Source organism: Carcharodon carcharias, chromosome 8 (assembly GCF_017639515.1).
Source record: "Carcharodon carcharias isolate sCarCar2 chromosome 8, sCarCar2.pri, whole genome shotgun sequence".
Classification (NCBI taxonomy): domain Eukaryota; kingdom Metazoa; phylum Chordata; class Chondrichthyes; order Lamniformes; family Lamnidae; genus Carcharodon; species Carcharodon carcharias.
In genome coordinates this window covers 41,361,659-41,382,781 of record NC_054474.1, presented here as the reverse complement: position 1 = coordinate 41,382,781, position 21,123 = coordinate 41,361,659, and the positions used below count along the sequence as shown (strand labels likewise).

The window sequence follows — 21,123 nt, the reverse complement described above, 5'->3', positions numbered from 1 at the left end:
CACCTCACAAGGGCAATTAGGGAAAGGCAATAAATGCTGGCAGCACCAGCGATGCCCACATCCCGTAAATGAATTAAAAAAGCAGCATAGTTCTATATAAAAGACATTGCAGCAACTTGGCAAGTCTCTTTCAACAGCCCCTTCCATCCCTACCACCTGCAAGGAAAAGGGCAGATGCACGGGATCACTACCACCTGCAAGGAAAAGGGCAGATGCACGGAATCACTACCACCTGCAAATTCCCCTCCAAGCCACAAACCATCCTGACTTGGGATTGTATCCCATTCCTTCATTATTACTGGGTCAAAATCCTGGAACTCCCTTCTTAACCTACACCACATGTACTGCAGCAGTTCAAGAAGATAGCTCATCACCACCTTCAGAAGTGCAATTGGAGATGGATACCCAATGCTGGCCTAGCCAGCAATGCTGCTATCCCGTGAATTTTCTTTTATATCTGGAGGCCGAAACAAGTTCAAGGACTTTGGAGATGGGATGGTGGCTTGCAATGATGGAGTGGTCAAAGGTTGTTCTTTTTTGAGGAGAGGCAGGTTGAAAAGCAACAGGGACACAACCTAGAAAGAGAACTGTTAGCTATTTCCTCTAACATGCAGACTAGATAGGGGAGTTGGGAGATATGGAGTTTACCGGGAATGGAAATGAGGGAGCAAGAGGATGTCATGCTCTCTGAGCTCACCTTGTCCAGAAGGGGTGATAGGATTGAAACTAGGGAAAGATGCAAGCTCAGGCCAAGGTCAGGGGGAGCATTAGAGGAAGTCAGGCCAGGTGGGCTAGCAGAAAGGATGGGCATGGCAGAGGCAGCTGATTGGATGGTCTCAATCTTAGTGACAAAGAAGTTCATGAGCTCATCGCATCTATTGTTGATGGCGAGGCTGGAGGGAACGGGGGAGAAGAGTTCAAAAAGATGATCTGCAGTAAAGAAAGAAGCCGGTATCTTTGCAGGGTAAGAGGGCACTGAGCTCAGGAGAGAGAATGAGAGCTGAGATGGAGATTGAAATCACAGAGGAAGAGGAATCATTTGATGCAGAGGCTGCAGGAGGAAAGCAGGAAAGATATCTCAGTGATAGCATTTTTATCATACTCAAGAGGACAACAGGGAACAATTATTTTGAAAAAGGAGATGTGAGGCATGGGACAAGGTGAAGCACTCGAAGGAGAAAGCACGAGTAGGGAGTCAGGCCAAGGTGCAATCTGGTGATGAGCACCAATACTACAGTCTTGACAGGGCAAGTGGTGGAAGATGGAGCCAAGCAGGAAGATTTCTTTAAGGGGAATGATGTCATCGTCCCTCAGCCAAGTTTCAGTTAAGGTCATCATCAACATTTGGATAGAAAGGGCCTTGTTTACAAGTGAACGGACATTCCAAAGAAGATGAGCGCAGCTGGGGGAGAATGGGACTGATCACTGGCAGGATCCACAGGGTCAGCAGTGGGAGGTCTGAGTTAGACAGGAAGAATACTGGCAAAGTTAGCCCTTAGTCACAATTGGCAGGAAGATTGACAGGAGAGTGGGATGGGGCTATTAGAGTTGTTGCTCATAATGAGTTGGTGCCGAGTGGCTCAACGAGCCTGTCGAAGGATAGCAAGAGAGGCATGGGGGAAGCTGTACAGGCTTGTCTAACAGATGTTCAAGTCTTGGAAAGCGCAAGAAAAATGTTGGGGACTACTGAAGGATTGGGTCAGGGAATTGGAAGAGCAGAGCAACTGAAAATAGAGAAGTGAAAGGCAGCATGACAACAGAAGAGTGTCTAGGAGAGGCAAAGAGAAAAGTTAGAGAAATAACCCACTCAATTCAATCCCATTCACGAGATGTCTTAAGGGAAACTAGCTTGAATGCTCTACTCAGTTTCTCCAGCTTCATAGCGGATTTTACTTAAAACAAGGTGAATCTGAAACTGCTCCTTGAAGCAACATGTCAAAGGTGGTATCACAGGTTTACTTTCGATTTTGATCTCCAGGAACAAACTTGCACTATGATGGGTTTACACAGTCCTGGGATTTAAAAAGCATTTGATTAAAAAGCTATTAATTTAAAGTGATTTCATGTTTTGAGTCATGAAATGGAAATCATGGGGAATAAGGTAGTCTAACTGGGCAACACAGTGTCACTTCTAGGTCAAACATACCACAACTAGATACACACATGCCCAAAATTCTCTGCAGGCAGTACCAAGTTAAAAGTATACTGTGGTAACATTTCACCCAAATGTTTGGTGGGTATGCAGCACACAGTGCAATACAGAGCCATATAGGCTAGGAAAACTTCAGCTTTAACCTCTAGTTATGGCCTTAGATGTAATGAAAGAAATGTTTCAAATGTTCCCAATCTAGGTGAACGGATACAGGGAAGGTGATCTCATATCACAGGCTACCTATCACATCTAATCAGCATTATCTTTACAAATGAGCACACCTATATTGACAAATGAAATAAAAACCTGCAACTGAGACACCCGTACACTTGTAAAATTAAGATACAAGTCATTTAACAGGACATTCGCTCATGTGCTACTTGTTTCCTGTACATTTTATGTACAGAAAACTAATTGCTGTAATTAGTTTAGGAAGTATGTTAGAAGAGGGCAATTTGTCTCTTTCAACACTTTAAACATTTAAACATAATTTCATCCATTTTTGAAGCAGGAAATTATGTTAAAGGTTACACCGAAACAAGACTAAACCACAGAAGGAGTTAATCCAAAAACAAGGAAGCTATAAGCATCTAAGACACATACAAATCTTAACCAGATTTTTAAATCTCTTTTACTCGAGTTATAAAAACAAGTTTCAACCTCATAAAAGAAGCTACAGAAAATGTAGATAATAGCAAAAAACTGCGGATGCTGGAAATCTCTCTATCCAGCTCTACTTGTCCTCCCCCCCCCACCTTAAAGTGGCTTATATTTTTATTTTTATTTTATCTTCTATTTTTATTTAGTTCTGTTGAAGGGTCATTTGGACTAGAAATGTTAACTGTGTTCCTCTCCGCAGATGCTACCAGACCTGCTGAGTTTTTCCAGGTATTTTTGTTTTTGTTACAGAAAACGTTTACTCTACTTCATTCTGCTTTGATACGAGGCCTATGGATAGTCATGAATAGATGTTTCTATGTAGTGAATGAAATGCCCAAGGAACCATCTTAGGATCTTATTACCCACAGATATCTCAAATGGATTTTGAAAGAATCCATAACTCATTCACAACACGAGTTAGGGGATATAGCATGTCAAAGCACCTCCCATTGGGTCTACAACTGCTCCCAGCATAAAAAAAACCTAGTTTCAGAGATGTAGAATCAGGTAATTGGCACACAGATGCTGCTCTTCTAAGATACAAAGCAAATGAGCCTCAATAATGTGTTTTTTTTTAAAAAGATTTCAGCCTTCATCTTACAAGACCAATCCAAGGACTTTGGTTAACTCAGAAGTTGGCTTCTTGGCTCCAAGCTAGATCGATTCAATATCAAGGTAACAGTACCTTAGATTCAGAGCTACACTCACTCACTTCATTGACAACTGAGCAATTATTGTAAAATATAAATAATTATTTTATTTCCCTACTCCTAGGTATCTGTCAGTGGCACTCAATCAATCACCAGATAATCTACAAGAGAGTCAAGAGTGATGGGGGGACAGGCAGGAAAAATCGAGCTGAGGCCACAATCAGGTCAGGCATGACTTTCCTGAATGGCAGAGCAGGCTTGAGGGGCCAAATGGTCTCTTCCTGCTCCCATTTCTTATGATCCAAGTTGTTGGGAGGGGGGTGGGGGAAGAATGCAAATATACAACCAATTAGACCCTCTCACATACCATTTCAAAAAGTCAAGCCACATTTGCCCAGCATTGCTATACATTGAAGCATTACAAATATTATTTTCCCATTAAGATCAGGATGGAGTAAATGAACGAATGTGCAATGATATGCTCAGACTAGATCAAAAGTGGCATGATACCCCAAAGGCAAGAGTAAAAACTGTGTTAGCTTTTTTTGAAACAACTATATGAACAGAGGTGTGCACTTCAGTACAGTTTTTTTCAGTTAGCAACAATTAGAATTGCCTAAATAACTAAGCCAAAGGGCAATCTCAATTCAGTTCAATATTCATTCTTTTATGATTTGTGAAGAGGCTTGGCACAAAGGCCATTCTAGTCCAAGTTTGCTACCTAATGCTCAACAGATTTAAGGTCAATGTTCACCTCCAACATCAGCATATCCTACTCAAGATAAAAGCACAGATCCAGCAATTCACCTTCCAAAAGTAAGCAAGTTTGTGTGTACTACAGTTATAGGCTGCACAATGCAAGGGATGAACCAGTTATAGTCAGTTTTCAATAGTCTTAATTCCTTTAAACTTCTACTTATAAAGTAGTTACTAGAAAGGCAAAAAAAAAGTTTCATTCTTGTCAACTGTGCTTTATCTGTACTTTGCAGAAGCCTTTATCAAGTTTCATTTAATTTCTCAGACAAATCAATTTTCTAAAGTCAATGCAACAAGCATTGGAACTTGCTTGGAAGCTATATAGCACTGAAAACTTTACATAGTATGGTTAGCTCTCATTTAAATCATTGCAAAGACAAACACTTTAAACAAAAACCTAACTTCTCTGCTCTCCCAAAGAGCTGAGACCATGGTGTTTTCAGTTGAAATCCCTCAAAGAAACCAGGTTAACTCAGCCTGAATTTGGTGAAGCTGTCATACATCCTACAAACGCAGACACTTGCAAAGCAATGTCGAATATTTCAAAATATGTAGATTACACAATGGAAAATGGAGCTATTGTTCAGAAAGTGCGCATCAGCATGAAAGAACAGAGGTAAATGTGAGGCAAAAATATTGATCATAAAATTCAAGATGTTAAGCATGTAATAGTAGCTCTTGGTAGACACAACCTGGGATACTGAAAAGAATCAAAACTACAAATGCTGGAAAATTACAGTATGGAGAGAACAACAGATCAACATTTAGGGTCTAACACTTCAGAGGTAAAAGATCAGCAAATATTTTAGTGGGATTGGAGAAAAGAAACAGATATTTCAATCGAGAAGGAAAGTCAATTGGTTGAACACCCTACAAATAATTTAATACAAAAACAGAAAACTTAATTTATACAAAAGCTCATCTAACTGAGGTAATGAAAAACCAATCCACAAAAGGTCTAAACTGCCTTAAATAGTGAAAGGTCACAGGAAAGGCCTAGGCAAGAACATGGAGAAATTGAGGAAGATATTTGAAAAGAAGCACAATGTCTGAAATGGAAAATGCTCAATGCACAAAAAGCCACACTTCCTAAAAGGAGAAAAAGCACCGTGAGCTCAGGTACAGGCACGGACATCGCACTTCTACTCAGCAGCTCAATCTTACTACTTAGTTTCGGGCTGGGGGTAGGGGAAGTGTTGCTGTTTTAAACTTCTGGTCATAGAATTACATAGCATTTACACTAATGAAATAGGCCAATCAACCCAACAGGTCTATGCTCCACACAAGCCTCCTTCCACACCCCTTCATCTAATACTATCAGAATATCCTGCTTTTCCTTTCTCTCTCTTATATTCCTCTCACTTTCCCTTAAATGCATCTATGCTAGTCACCTCAGCTACTCGTGTGATAGCAAATTTCACATGCTAACCACCCCCTGGGTAAAGAAGTTTCTCCTGAGTTCAGTGTGTATCACAATTTATGACCTCTAGTTTAGATCTCCTGACCAATAGAAACACCTTTTCATCTACCATATCAAACTATTTCATCGCCTTAAAGACCTCTATCAATTCAACCCTCTGCCATCTCGTTACTAGAGCAAAGTGTCCCAGCCTATTCAATTGTTCCTGATGGGTATAACCTCAGTTTTGGCATCATCCCTGTATTTCCTTTTCATTACTCATTCATTGATTGGTCCCATTACAACTATGCCATTTTCAATAATAAATCCCTCCCCATGAGAAAAACCTCAATCCAGTTCAATTTTGTTTTACGACCAATGAATTTACTCATTACAAGGAGGTGGATGAGGTGCTTCAATTACATTTTCTATCTCAGCCCTGTCATAAACACTATGCACAATGAAAATTTCAATGAACAAAGACCTCTGTACTTTAGCGCTGTCCTTCTCAGAAACTTTGATTAGATGATGAACCTGTTTCGACTGTATTTTACGGTACAGCAATCTCATTCATCAGAAATCATCAAACCAGGCCATACAGCACACTCATTCTAACAAAGAATTAAACAACTGTAGCTATTTTAGGAATGCAGATGTGTTCTTTACTCATGATGTTTTGGTACAAGACATCACTTTATAAGCAACTATATTAATTATAAATTTTCACTAGAGAAAACAGAAGCATAAATTTTGGCTTACCTTTGTTTGTGTAGTTCTGTACAAAAGATCCTCCAGCTGTATTTGCATACTGATTGACCATCGCGGGCTTTGGGCCAGTGCTTCCATAGGGCTCCAAAGGTGCTCGCGCCTGACCAGTTCCTACAGCTGGAATTACATGATTTGCTTGTATCCCTGCTGGAGGCTGGCTGACAGGATGGGACTGTTGTGGAGGATTATACTGCCAGCTTGGCTGTGGAGGGACTGAGGCTCCAAGGTGAACACTGCTGGATGTTGCAGGTGCATATGAGCCTTGGGATGGCAGTGGCATTCTTGAGTAAGGCGCTGGATATGCAGCCAAAGGTATGCCTTGTCCATCAGCAGATGTACCCTTCTGTAAATGGGTAGCATTTAGTGGAGGTCTGCTGGAAGACTGTCCAAAGCCCTGAAAATTACCACCAGGTTGAAAATTTTGATGGTAGTCATAGTTATGTTGTTCAGCAGCAAGATGTGGAAAGTTCTTTGCCGGCAATTGCTGTGGATATGGTGCTGGTGGGACCACATTATATCCTTGCTCAGTTGGAACTGAAAGATGTTGGTTCATCAAAGGGCCTGTGAAAAGATATTATGCAGAGTGTCAAAACACAATTCCCATCATTTAAAATCAGATCTAGATAAACTGAGATCTACAAGAAATAAGCAAATTCCTTTCCGGCATTTTTTTGTCTCAGTAAAACTGCAGCCTGAAAGTGTCATGATGCTAAAGAAAGTATCTTTTGCAGAATTGGGACAATGTTAACTTTTGTTTCGACACCAGTTTAAGGTGATTGGCAAAAGAACCAACGGAAAAAGCCTTTTTCTACACAGCAAGTGGTTAGGATCTGGAATGCACTCCCTGAGAATGTGGTGGAGGCAGATTCAATCATGGCTTTCAAAAGGGTGTGGAATAATTAACAGAAGGGGAAAAAGTGGGATGAGATGATTTGCTCTTGAAGAGAGCTGACAGACAACGGGCCAAATGGTCTCCTTCTGTGTCATAACCATTCTGTGATTCTAAATGTGATACTAACCGTCTCCTTCGAAACTACAAGGTTGCTGTGGTTACTCAAATCAAGGGGCAAATTGAACTGCATATCGCAGCAAATTACATGGCCATAAGTAGATTCTTTGTTGGCAAAGTGATTAAATATGTATTGTACATCAAAGTGTGTGCATTGGAGGCTTTAACAAGTCAGTGACATTTATATCATCATTCATTCATTGTCACCACAGCTTTAGTGGGACTGTTGGCATCATTTTGTTTTTTCTCCAGCTTTCTTCAAACCTCCCTCGGTCCACGTCTCAATGTTATCCGCCCATTGGATTTTTCTTCTTCTTGTTTTTACCCACAATTTCTCCTCCAGTTGCTTCCAGGACAAGGCTGCCAGGTCTTAATTTCTACTGACCATACTTGGCTATCTTTCTCTCTCCAACTGTACTTAGCAACCCTATTGATTCCTGAACTTCTGTTGATCTAATCCATTCATTTGTCTCTGTCCATCCAGCATTTGTCATGCGATGCAACAAAAGCACCAGATATTTACTGGCTTCTCCCTAAATATATATGGAAAACCAGGGGTCGTCAAACCTCCCACTTAATCATCTAATAACCAAGATGGTGTGTCATTCCCTTCAGAGAAGTGTGCACAAAATGCCATGTTTATTTGGCCTGACATCAATCAACTTCAGTCAAAAACACCTTCTGGACACATTACAAAGAAAATCTTCGTGCACTCCTTTCATCGTCAATTTTCTCCCCTCACCAAAAGGAGTTTGACTCAGGGACATTTACATAGTCTCCAGTCACCTTTTGGCCCTCACCCAAGTGACCATTCCATTTGTGAGCCTAGACAATGAGCATTGGCAAACTACTGGACATCACAGTCTTGTCCAATGCTGTCCTCAGCTGATGCCCACACAAATACTTAGATTAGGTGACTGGAAAATAACCAGAAGCATGAGCTCTGGCCAACTTTCCCTCCAATTGTACCATGGCTGAAAACAGCTACAAGCCCATGATAAGAATAAAACCTGGGACTTGCTGGTCTGTGTAGCAACTCATGGTACAAACCAACTGAGTAATAAAGGCAATCAAAGAATTAAATTTAAAACATTTTAAATCTCTCATTCCCCATCCATAATTAAATCTAAATCAAATGTGAAGAAAATACAGGTTTCATTATTAACTGCAACAGGAAGATTTTCCACAAAGGAGACTTAGAGACTTACAGCCTGTTATTTAGCTTCATAGTCTTGCTGTCATAACTGTTTTAGCCACAGTATTCCTGCCAACAACAATGCAATGCTGCGCTGAAAAGTGACCAGACAATTTAATGTTTCTCTTACACAACTGCCTCTGGAGAGGAAATCTTTTGTCGAGCATTTAATTAAGGTAAGCCCAGTATTCAGGAATTACAGTTACTTTTTTATCTAGAAGAACATATTTTAAGCGAAAGGCTTTATGGAGCCACTACATGACTAACTTTGTGTCAGTGGAAACAAGATTTTCCTTGATTTCTTCACCTCAGCTGCATAAGATTTTTTTTAAAGTTTACAGTTTGGTCAGGAACAGTGTGAGCCTACTTTCCTAGTTAATGTAGTACAGATGTGTTCGAAGGTGGTGGGGACACTACTGTCGTAACTATCACATCAACTGAAGGTCTGAATAAATAGCAGATCTTCTCCCTTTATTACTTTCCCTCAACAAGAGACAAACTTGCTGCAGAACTGTACCCATTGATGGATATAAAATGTAAGAATGGTTGTAGCTTTCCTGTACAAGAGTAACAAGGACATTATATAAGCTTTTTTTAAAAAAAACTTGCGTGATTGATGGTCACATCATAACACATCACTCCCAGATAATCCCTCTGAGCTTTTTTTCAAGTTTTGATTTTAAAAACTCCTTATTCTCGAGAACTCGGCCATCATCTTTAAATCCTATGAGAAACTATATATGCATGCTGGCAGTCATCACCTTCAAAATGAGATGAGAAAATTGGAAAAAGTGTCATATGAATTTTAGTTAATCATCCAAATTTACATTTATTGGGATCATTCTTATGCAAAACAAACTGATGCAAAACAAACTGTGGCATATTAAGCACCTGTCTGCTTATTCACCATATTTTCATTTGAACAACTGTCTAGAGGAGCTTATTGCTTATGTTGCTGGACTAGAAAATCAGAGCTCTAGACTCCAAACCTGTGGCAAGTTGTGAAATCAATAATTCTGGTCATTTATGGGTTCTTGGTAAAAGGATCAGCAAACAAATGCTCCAAATCAGTTTTTTAAAAATTATACAATTCCCTCATTGCATTTGTAGAGCAAAGCTGCAACCATTCTTACATCTATTGTTATATCCACCAATGGGCACAGTTCTGTTTTAGTCCAGCAGCAAGTTTGTCCCTTGTTGTCCCATTCTCATAACAGGCATTTGCATAATCCTTTCAATTTAGTGTGCATTAAGGACTATAGAGAGAGAAAAGGACAAAAAATGATTCTCCACTACCCATGATCTAAAAGTCGAACAAGGTGAATAATGGAAGCGTTTGATCTTTCCTACCATAGAGATGTCACAAAAGGCAAAATAATCATAAACAGTGGCACAGTCTATAAAAATTTGGAATTTTTCCTTTGGTTAGCTAGGTGCCTGAATTTAATGAGTGATGAATACTGATGAATATCCAAACTGTACAAAAACAGAATTACCTGGAAAAACTCAGCAGGTCTGGCAGCATCGGCAGAGAAGAAAAGAGTTGACGTTTCGAGTCCTCATGACCCTTCGACAGAACTTGAGTTCGAGTCCAGGAAAGAGCTGAAATATAAGCTGGTTTAAGGTGTGTGTGTGTGGGGGGGGGGGGGGGGGGGGGGGGGGGGGGGGGGGGGGGGGGGGGGGGGGGGGCGCGGAGCGATAGAGGGGGGGGGGGCGGTGTGGTTGTAGGGACAAACAAGCAGTGATAGAAGCAGATCATCAAAAGATGTCAACGACAATAGTACAATAGAACACATAGGTGTTAAAGTTGGTGATATTATCTAAACAAATGTGCTAATTAAGAATGGATGGTAGGGCACTCAAGGTATAGCTCTAGTGGGGTTTTTTTTTTATAATGGAAATAGGTGGGAAAAGGAAAATCTTTATAATTTATTGGAAAAAAAAAGGAAGGGGGAAACAGAAAGGGGGTGGGGATGGGGGAGGGAGCTCACGACCTAAAGTTGTTGAATTCAATATTCAGTCCGGAAGGCTGTAAAGTCCCTAGTCGGAAGATGAGGTGTTGTTCCTCCAGTTTGCGTTGGGCTTCACTGGAACAATGCAGCAAGCCAAGGACAGACATGTGGGCAAGAGAGCAGGGTGGAGTGTTAAAATGGCAAGCGACAGGGAGGTTTGGGTCATTCTTGCGGACAGACCGCAGGTGTTCTGCAAAGCGGTCGCCCAGTTTACGTTTGGTCTCTCCAATGTAGAGGAGACCACATTGGGAGCAACGAATGCAGTAGACTAAGTTGGGGGAAATGCAAGTGAAATGCTGCTTCACTTTTTTTCCAATAAATTATAAAGATTTTCCTTTTCCCACCTATTTCCATTATAAAAAACCCCACTAGAGCTATACCTTGAGTGCCCTACCATCCATTCTTAATTAGCACATTCGTTTAGATAATATCACCAACTTTAACTTTAACACCTATGTGTTCTATTGTACTACTGTCGTTGACATCTTTTGATGATCTGCTTCTATCACTGCTTGTTTGTCCCTACAACCAGACCGCCCCCCCCCCCCCCCCCCCCCCGCCTCTCTATCTCTCCGCCCCCCACACACACACCTTAAACTAGCTTATATTTCAGCTCTTTCCTGGACTCGAACTCAAGTTCTGTCGAAGGGTCATGAGGACTCGAAACGTCAACTCTTTTCTTCGCCGATGCTGCCAGACCTGCTGAGTTTTTCCAGGTAATTCTGTTTTTGTTTTGGATTTCCAGCATCCGCAGTTTTTTTGTTTTTATCCAAACTATACAACTGGAATTAAGACTCTGCAGCTATTAGCGAGGAGACACCAGAGCATCCTCTACTCATTTTTCCTCAGTTGAGCAAAGTGATACGGCATGCAAGCTAAGGCTGGCATCCACATCACAGACCCCTCCCTGACACTAACACGTTCAATAACCTCGACAGAAACGTCTTGGCACCTTCCAACAAACAGTACCTTCAAAATTTCCCTTTCTGGAGTGTGTTGCAGAGCTTTGTAACTGCACTTGGTATCCACCCTCGTAATGCACTGGTGAGGCCGCAATTTACAATATGGGGAGTAAAACACCTTGCGAGTTCGCTAACACATCATTTGAGAAAACTGTTGACAAGTCAGCCAAAAGAGCATACAACCCGCCCGCAGAGAGCCCACTAAAGATTGCATGAAATACTGCCTCGCCATTATTTGTAAAACAACCCGAAACGCTTGGGGCGGTGGGGGAAGAGACTGAAACCAAAGGTACGAATAACAAAAAGGATTAGCACATAATCAAACAATACACACACACACGTATATATTATATTTTATATATATATATATATATAGTTGCTATCCTGGCTGAGTTGCAACATGGAGGGAGGTCTGGTGACTTCGGCTCACTGGTTTCGAAAGGCTGCAGCTGTTTGAGGGGGAGGGAGAGTCGGGCGTCACCGAGTTTCACTGACACGTTTACACGGGCCGGGGAGAACACGGCTGAACTGAGGGGGGCATGGGGAGAGAGGGAGAGGAGAATCGAGCCGCCCTCAGAAGAATCAGACCCACAGGAGCTGGGGGCGCAGAGCTCGGCCCCACCTAACGGTCCGATCACCCACCGTGCGGATATCGGGCTGTGGGGGGAGGAGACACCCCGGCTTAGTCTGGGGGAAGGTGGGGGAGGGAAATATGTCATACTCGCCGCGGATCCCCCCCACCGCAAGCCGCGCCCCGCCCCGGATTTCCACTGCTCACCGTTGAGACAAGGCGGCGGGGCCCCGGCGCCGATCTTCGGGCTGCTGTAACCGCCGCTGCCTCCTGACATGGTCGTACCGAGGCCGAGCGGCTCTGTGTGACGCTGGCTGGCCTTGCCTGAGCTGGCCCCTCCCCCAAGACCCACTGATTGTGACGCTTCACAGCCCGCCCGCGCACGCGCGCAGCTTCCGATCGGAGGAAAATCGCGAGCGGAAATTATGAGGCCAACCTCCTCGCACATGCGCACTCGGTACACGTGGCATTTCCGGTGTGACACCCTAAAGTGAAGTAAGGGAAACCAGATACGTCACTGCTTCCGTGTTTGATCTGCTCTTAACTAAATCTCGTCCGGTGTCATCCTCAGGAATGTACCCCTGGCTATATTTAAGTCTTTCCTGATGTCTTCATTAGTGCAGTACACAATGTAGCTGTGAACTATATGGAACTGAAAATCATAGGTCTGAGCCTCATTCTCTGCTAATTTAGGTGCTGTCAGTTACATTGTAAGAGATACTACAATTAGCCATAGCAGTCCTGAAAGGAAATCACATAGGGTTCCTGCTCATTGTCCCGTGGTCGTTACTGGAGACTATATAAGTTGCCCATGTTGAAGCTGTGATCAGACAGCCTTGATGGCTCCTGTGTTAAGCAGCTTGCCAACACTTGGTTGTCTAGAGTTACACATTACTGGGATGACGTGGAGAGCTGCAGATATCTGTTGACCCATAACCCAACGAGTGAGCTCATTCAAATCTGAAGGAAGACTTGAAATTGTCTTTTTTATTCCAGTTAGCAGTTTACCCGGTGATTTGATAAGAGTTGTTTAAAATAATGAAGGAGGGGATTAGCATATGGAACTTGACTATTTCCTGTACTTCTTAGGATCATTAATTGAGGGATCAAGAATGAAGCAGCATAGAAATATATGTCAGAGAGTAGGGAGAACATTTACCCGGAGAGTGTAGAGTGCACAATGGAGTTAATAATTGAAACAGACCATGTCCACATAGAATTGCTGAGATAGATGGTTGAAGGAAAAAGAAATATGAAAAAGGGTAAGCTTATGGATTTATGGCTTGGCCTGTTTGGAGGATGAACACCAAAATGGACTCATTGGGTTAAATAGATTATTTCCATTTTGTCAATTGTATATAATTCTTTCAAAAGAAGAATGGAGGAAATTGAATCCATTTTCATTTATTGCACTGAAAAATAAATAACTACACAACTTATATAGCACCTTTAATATAGTAAAACTCCACAAGGCGCTTCACAGGAGAATTATAAAACAAAGTATGACACTGAGCCACATAAGGAGATATTAGGTCAGATGACTAAAAATCTGGTCAAAGAGGTAGAGTTAAGGAGTGTCTTACAGGAGGAAAGCAAGGTAGAGAGGCAGAGAGGAACAGGAATGGTATTCCAGAGTTAGGCCAAGGCAACTTTAAGGCACGGCCACAAATAGTGGAGGAATTAAAATCAGGGATGCCCAAGAGACCAGAATTAGAAAAATGCAGATATTTGGGAATATTGTGGGGTTGGAGCAGCTTGACGAGATAGGAAGAGGAAAGGCCGTGGAGGAAGCTGAAAACAAGGATGAGCGTTTTAAAATCAAGACGTTGCTTGACTGGGAGTGAATGTAGGGAGTGAGCACAGGGGTAAAGGAAATGGGACTTGGTGCCAGTTAAGACATGGGTAGCAGAGTTTGGATGACCTCAAGTTTACAGAGGATAGAATGTGGGAGTCCAGCCAGGAGTGCATTGGAATAGTTGCATCTAGAGATAACAAAGGCATGAATGAGGGTCTCAGCAGTAGATGAACTGAGTCGTGAAAGGTTACGGAGGTGAAAATGAGCGTTTTTAGTGAATAGACAAATATGTAGTTGAAAGTTCATCTCGGGATCAAAAGTAACACCCTAGGCTGCCTTAATCTCAGATTTTTGCCAGGAGGAGGAATGGAATTGGTAATTGGTGAATGAAGTTTGGAGCAGGGACCGAAAACAATGGCTTCAGTATTCCCAATATTTAAATGCAGGAAAATTCTCATCCAGTGCTGAATGTCAGATATGCAGTTTGATAATTTGGCAACAGTGGAGAATTTGAGAGAGATGTGGGTGAGGTACATGTACATGTGAAAAATAACACTGTGCATTCAGATTATATCACCGAGGGGCAGCATGTCGATGAGAAATAGGAGGGGACCAAGGATAGATCCTTGGGGGAACATGAGAACTAACAGTGTGGGAACAGGAAAAGAGACAATTGCATGTGATTTTTTGGCCACAGTTAGATAGAAGACTGAATGGAACCAGGTGAGCAGTCCTGCCCAGCTGGATGACAGTGGAGATTCTTGGAGGAGGGTGGTGTAGTCAACCACATCAGAGGGTGCCAACAGGTCAAGAAGAACAAGATGGGAAAGTTTACCTTTGCCACAATCACATTAGATGTCATTTTTCACTTTGTTAAGAGCTGTTTCAGTACTGTGGGGGATAGAAATATTCAATAAATGTACCATAAATCTTTTTAAATGGGTTAGCAATCTGTGTCGATCTTGCTGATGGAAAATCTCGTCCTAATATCCTACAACTCCACACTGTTCTTTCCTTCTCAGTGCTGTCAACATCCAGAATTTTTGTTTTGGTTAGCCAAATGACACAGAAAACCACCGACACAAGTTTCTAATTCAAGATACCTGTACAGTTTCTGTTTGATCAGAAGGTTTACATTTATCTAATTCTCAAGAGTTTAAGTATGGCTTGGCAGTGCACAGTTTTGGGACTCCCAAGTGGGGATACTACTTTGAACAGCTAAACCATGCAGTTTACCAAAGCAGGGCCTAGCTGTTGGATTACCATAGAGGGTTGACTTGTTCCCATATTTCCATTGTTAAACATGCCATCATGGAGCCTCTACAATCATTAAAAGATCACATCTATAGGATAGTCTTAAATTGGTTTTTAGACAACTAACTATACAAGAATTGCAAAAGTGGCATGGGAGAAATGAGCATATTTCAAAACAAAGTTTTGTTTTACAGAAAATCCCTTGGGATATTCAGAGAAGGACGGGAGAACAATAGGGAATTGAAAAATCAAGTTGTTACAGCAAAAATTCATTTTGAGATTTTAAAGTTCATGCATCTCAGTAGAGAGAGTCTTCACTAACTGAAGCCATTATTTTCAGTCCCTGTTCCAAACTCTGTTCCCTAGCTACTGATTCCATCCCTTCAAGCATTTTGAGGAGAGGTTTAGGGCAGGGCTCCACCTGTGCTCTCACTAATGGGAAGATGCTAAAATAAAAGGGAAAGATAGAAGACAAACAATCTCATCTCACCATTTAAATACATGCCTGGGACCCTCACATTATATTTTAAATTCCTTGACTCAGCACCGTACATGTATCCCTCTCCTCTACTTGAACTCAGGAATCTGTCCATTTTCCTTTTGAATGTTCACCCGTGACACGTGATGGCAAATAATAATGGGCATTATTCTTTTCAAATCTGTTCATTTGTTTTTGATGCTGTTGGTTGAACAATAAATGTTGACCAGGAGAACTCCTTTGCTCTTCTTCGACTGGTGCCATTGGATCTTACACATTCACCCATGATGACAAACAGTAGATAGTGCCTTGGACCCTGCAGCACTACACTCAAATATCAGCCTAGATTATGTGCTCAAATCTCTGAAGTGGAGCTTGAACCTAGAACTGTGACTCAGAGACAAGAGTCCTACCACTGAGCCAAGACTGACATCATTTGATGACGTTTTATGTGTTAGTCAAGACGAGAAAAGTTAACACTGGGAATTGGAACATCCTTTTTCTGACACAAATTCAAAATAAAGGATTCCCACATTAACCACAGCACAATTTGTTTCACAGTAAAATTCCTTTCACTTAGCCTGAGCAATGCCTTAGTCCATAATTGCTAAACAGTATTTTGTAATGCACCGTGTGACAGTTTTGTTTCCCATGACAACTGTCCTTATAACATAATAAAGAAGAGCAGTAGACCATACAGCCCTTTGAGCCTACTCTGCCATTCAATCTGACTACAGCTGATCTTCTGCCTCAACTAAGCTATAAAAGCCTAACAAATTAGTGTCAGCCTTAAGGCCTGTTTGTGCTGTGTCTACATGTTTACCAAGAGGTAGATGAAAACCCAAAGTTGATGTAGCACACTGTTATTTCGACAAAAACAACATAATACATTTATATAGTGCCTTAACATAGTAAAATATCCTGAGATGCTTCACGGGGGCATTTTCAAACAGAATTTGACAACGTTTTTAACAATAAGATGGTGTAGTAATTGTAGTTTTGGGAAATGTTGGACTGCAACTTTAAGAATAATCTGTGTGGTAAGATCACATGACCTGTGTAAACCAATGTTTTAGCAGCACGGGGAACCTCTACAGGGCAGGTTATTCTTAGTTGTGAAGTTTGATGCACACGTGTAGTTGCTGCTGCTATCTTGTAAATAAAACCAAATGTTTTCGCTAAGAAAAGTTGTCTGAAAATCAACTCTATAACAAACTGGCGATGAGGATAAATCAGATTCAGTGCTGTACCTCACCCAGCGATTGGGAGTATCTAAGTTAATTTAAAATAACAAAAGATATACTCATCCGAAATGCCTCAGTTGGGCAGAATCGATCCCTTTGAGCCAGCTACAGATGATTAGTCTCAGTGTATAGAACTTCTTGCATTCTTCTTTTAAGCAAACTAAATCACGGGGTTGGGGGGGTTGGGGGGTGGGGGGGGGGTTGGGGGGGGGGTGGTTGGTGGTGGTGGTGGGGGAGAGGAGAGCAATCCTCCTGAGTATTTGTGGGAGCAAAACCTACAGTTTAATTCGAAGCTTAATGGCCCCAATACCCCAAGATTCAAAGACTTTTGGTGAATTAGTAAACCTCGTTAAGAGACATTTTGAACTCAAGCCTTCAGTCACAAAGTAGAGGTTCAGGTTCAATTCACGGAATACAGCCCCGGGTGAGACTATGAGGCTAAATTAAAATAACTAACAGAATATTGTGATTTCAGTGAAACCCTGAATGACATGCTCAGAGATCGTTTAGTATGTGGCATGCAGGAGGACACAATTCGGCAAAGATTACCGGCTGAAGTGAATCTCGACTTTAAGAAAGCGTTAGCAATAGCGCTGGTGATGGAAAGTGCTGTAAGGGATTCACAAGTAATTCAAGGGGCGCAAAATGGCGCCGTTCTCCTAGTCAGACAGGAACAGTCAGCTGAAAGTGGCGTGAAATGCTGGACTCCGTCGCAAAGCAGGAAACAGCCTCTGTTAAACGAAAAATGAGAGGAAGCAGCTTAGCAACTAAATTGAAAAATAACTTTCAGCAATGTGGAAACAATCAGCCTTCTAACAATTGGCAATTTAAAAAAGTAGAATGTTATTTTTGTCACAGATGTGAACACATAATGAGACAGTGCAAATGGAGATTTCAACAGGCCTCCAAATAACAAACAAAGTCCAATGAAGTCTATAGTGTGGAAGAGCCAGAAACAGCCAATTCTGACATTTATTCAATATTCAACATGAAAGCTGGGAAGACAGAGTCAATATTTGTTACAGTGCAAGTGCATGGTAAAACATTAAAAATGGAAGTACACACGGGAGCTTCCACTTAGGAGAACACACTTTCAGATATTTAAATAAGGGTGATCAACAATTAAAATTGGAACAAACATCTGCAAAGTTGAAAACATATAGAGGTGAAGAAATCCAAGTAAAAGGTATCACCAGAGCAACGGTTCACCACAGAAACCAATCGGCATATCTACCCCTGATGGTATTGAAAGGCATAATACCAAGCCTTCTAGGCCGAAATTGGATGAGGGAAATTAACCTTGATTGGCCAGTGAGATTTCAAAAGGAAGCTGGAAGAGTTCCTGTCTTGAAAAAGGAACAAGGCAAGGTATTACATAAAGAGCCTGGAGAGGCCAAGGACCACAATAGGATGAAAAAGGAGTGTGTAAACATTCAACAATCTGAAGAAATCAAGACTGTCTTAAACAATGACATGGAAGAACAGCAGAAGAAACTCAAGGAGACTCTGCTGAATGACAAGAGTTCAAGACGAAGTGGGTAACCTTCGCAAAGAAAAGGAAAACCTGTTGAAAGACCTTCACACAACAAGATTCCCTCAGGGAAAAAAACAAAAAAACTGCGGATGCTGGAAATCCAAAACAAAAACAGAATTACCTGGAAAAACTCAGCAGGTCTGGCAGCATCGGCGGAGAAGAAAAGAGTTGACGTTTCGAGTCCTCATGACCCTTCGACAGAACCTTGATTGGCCAGTGAGATTTCAAAAGGAAGCTGGAAGAGTTCCTGTCTTGAAAAAGGAACAAGGCAAGGTATTACATAAAGAGCCTGGAGAGGCCAAGGACCACAATAGGATGAAAAAGGAGTGTGTAAACATTCAACAATCTGAAGAAATCAAGACTGTCTTAAACAATGACATGGAAGAACAGCAGAAGAAACTCAAGGAGACTCTGCTGAATGACAAGAGTTCAAGACGAAGTGGGTAACCTTCGCAAAGAAAAGGTTCTGTCGAAGGGTCATGAGGACTCGAAACGTCAACTCTTTTCTTCTCCGCCGATGCTGCCAGACCTGCTGAGTTTTTCCAGGTAATTCTGTTTTTGTTTAAGATTCCCTCAGGTCAAAGTTTGTGCCTCTGGAAAAGGACGAAGAGAAAGAGGAAGAATTCAACACCTCTCTGAACAAACTGAAGAACCAGTTAGCAGAGAAGATGCAGCAATGTTCAAGTTTCCAAGAGGAAGTTAACAAATACATGAAAGAAACAGAAGAGCTGAAGAATCAGCTAAATGAAGCTAAGGAGGCTTTGAAAGCAAATGTCGTAGAACTTTCCAAGATGTAAGCAGATAATGAACTCTTGGATAGCTCAGCTACTGAACTAAGACAAGTTGAGACTGCATCTGAGAGAAATCTGGCTGAGAGAAGGCCGAGAATAAATTCTGTGGTAAAAAGAAGATGCAGAATTACTGGTGAGGCCCTGTCTTTGGACAAGGCTAAGCCTGATACTTCCCGATTTGGAGGGGAAGGTGGAGAAAAGTCAAGGGAATCAAAAAGCGACTCATGATTTGCATAGTTGTGGGAGACAATTTACTGTTGGAGAAGCAGCATATGTAAAGGATTTTGGTGGAGGACTGAAGTGGTTATCTGGCAAAGTAAGTTGTGACCTGACCATTGTCATACTACGTGGAAGTGGAAGGTTGGATCACCCGTAATCATGTGGATCATTTAAAGAAAAGAGAGACACCCCAACAAAATGATGTTCCATCTGTAACCATTATTGAACTGGTGGTTCCTGTTGAAGATGCTCAATCAAGGACAGACATGTCTGATGTCTCTGTCAGAGTGGAAGACACTGAACTGCATGTGCCTAATGAGTAACTTGATGTTAATGCAGTTTCAGAAAATGTGTTTTCTGCAAAAGAATCTGAAGTCATGGAGTTGTGATGTTCCACACAGATCAGGAAACCACCTGAAGGACTGAACTTGCAATTTCATGACCTTTGTAAATATTGTAATGTCATGATATAAATATCCTTGTAAATACAAATGTACGGAAAAGTTAAAGGGGGAGGAATGTAGTAATTATAGTTTTGGGAAATGTAGGACTGTAGCTTTAAGAATAATCCTGTGTTACAAGATCACATGATGTGTATAAAACAATGAGTTAGCAGCATGGGGAACCTCTACAGAGTAGAGTATTTCTTAGTTGTGGTGTTTGATGCACACGTGTAGTTACTGCTGCTGTCTTGTAAATAAAACCAAATGTTACCACTAAGAAAACTTGTCCGAAGATCAGCTCTATAACAGATGGACAATTTGCTTTTTTGCTTGATTGTTATCTATGTCAGCTGTATGTGTGTCAGCCATGTCTAAGGTAGCATGCTCACCTCTGAATCACAAAGTTCTAGATTCAAGTCCCACTACAGTGCTTGAACAGTGAGGATAAAAATCAAGGCTGGCAGTACTGAGGGAGCACTGTACTGTCAGAGATGCTGCCTTTCAGATGAGATGTAACTAAGACCCATCTGTTTGCTTGGGTGGGTGTTAAATATCCCATGGCACTATTTTGAAGATGAACAGAGAAGTTATCCTCATATCCTGGCTAATATTTATCCCTCAATCAACATTACAAAAACAGATTATCTGGCCATTATCATATTGCTGTATATGGGAATTTTCTAAGTGTTGTGTTTCTTACATTGCAACAGTGGCTATGTTTCAAAAAGTAATTCACTGGCTGTAAGTGCTTTGTGATCTCTGGTGGTTGTGAAATGTGCAATTTTGAATGCAAGTTTTTTTTAATTAAACTATCTTGTAAAATATGAAATTTATGGAGCGCACTATGACTTCACACTTTTAAATAACTTTAGCCTGTGATTTCTACAATTAGATATGCACTTGCTTCTTTAAAACATGTTTTGCTTTAATGCCATAAACACAAAGCGTAATTTTGCAAACTGGACAATATGTCAAGGTCATGCTACTGGAAACATTGTGAGGCACTTGTTTTATTGCAAAACGTTGATGCAGATCGTAAACCAACTAAAACTGAATTGTCATGGAGAGATTTACATTTTCAGCAAAATAAATCATGAATTTCACTGCAGAATAAAGATCACAGGATAACATCTAACTATCAGTCATTACATTAGTGACAATCACTAATAACTATTTTGAGGTCCATCGTGTTTTAAAATATTCACAGAATCTTTACAGTGCTGAAGGAGGC

The 21,123-nt window shown here is 41.3% G+C and overlaps 1 protein-coding gene across 2 annotated transcripts in view; it reads right to left on the bottom strand.

Annotated features, from left to right (window-relative positions):
- Window positions 1-12,471, bottom strand: part of sec24a (SEC24 homolog A, COPII coat complex component) — a 59,673-nt gene extending 47,202 nt beyond the window's left edge. The window contains exons 1-2 of one of the 2 annotated variants that reach the window (XM_041193882.1): window positions 12,342-12,471; window positions 6,377-6,946 (exon numbers count right to left, since the gene is read on the bottom strand). In XM_041193882.1, the coding sequence (XP_041049816.1) occupies window positions 6,377-6,946; window positions 12,342-12,411 (640 nt within the window). In that variant the 5' untranslated portion in view covers window positions 12,412-12,471. Of the gene's footprint in view, window positions 1-6,376; window positions 6,947-8,602; window positions 8,621-12,341 lie in introns of those variants that run through there. The other variant, XM_041193883.1, reaches the window with a different exon arrangement.
- Window positions 12,472-21,123: the final 8,652 nt, after the last annotated feature.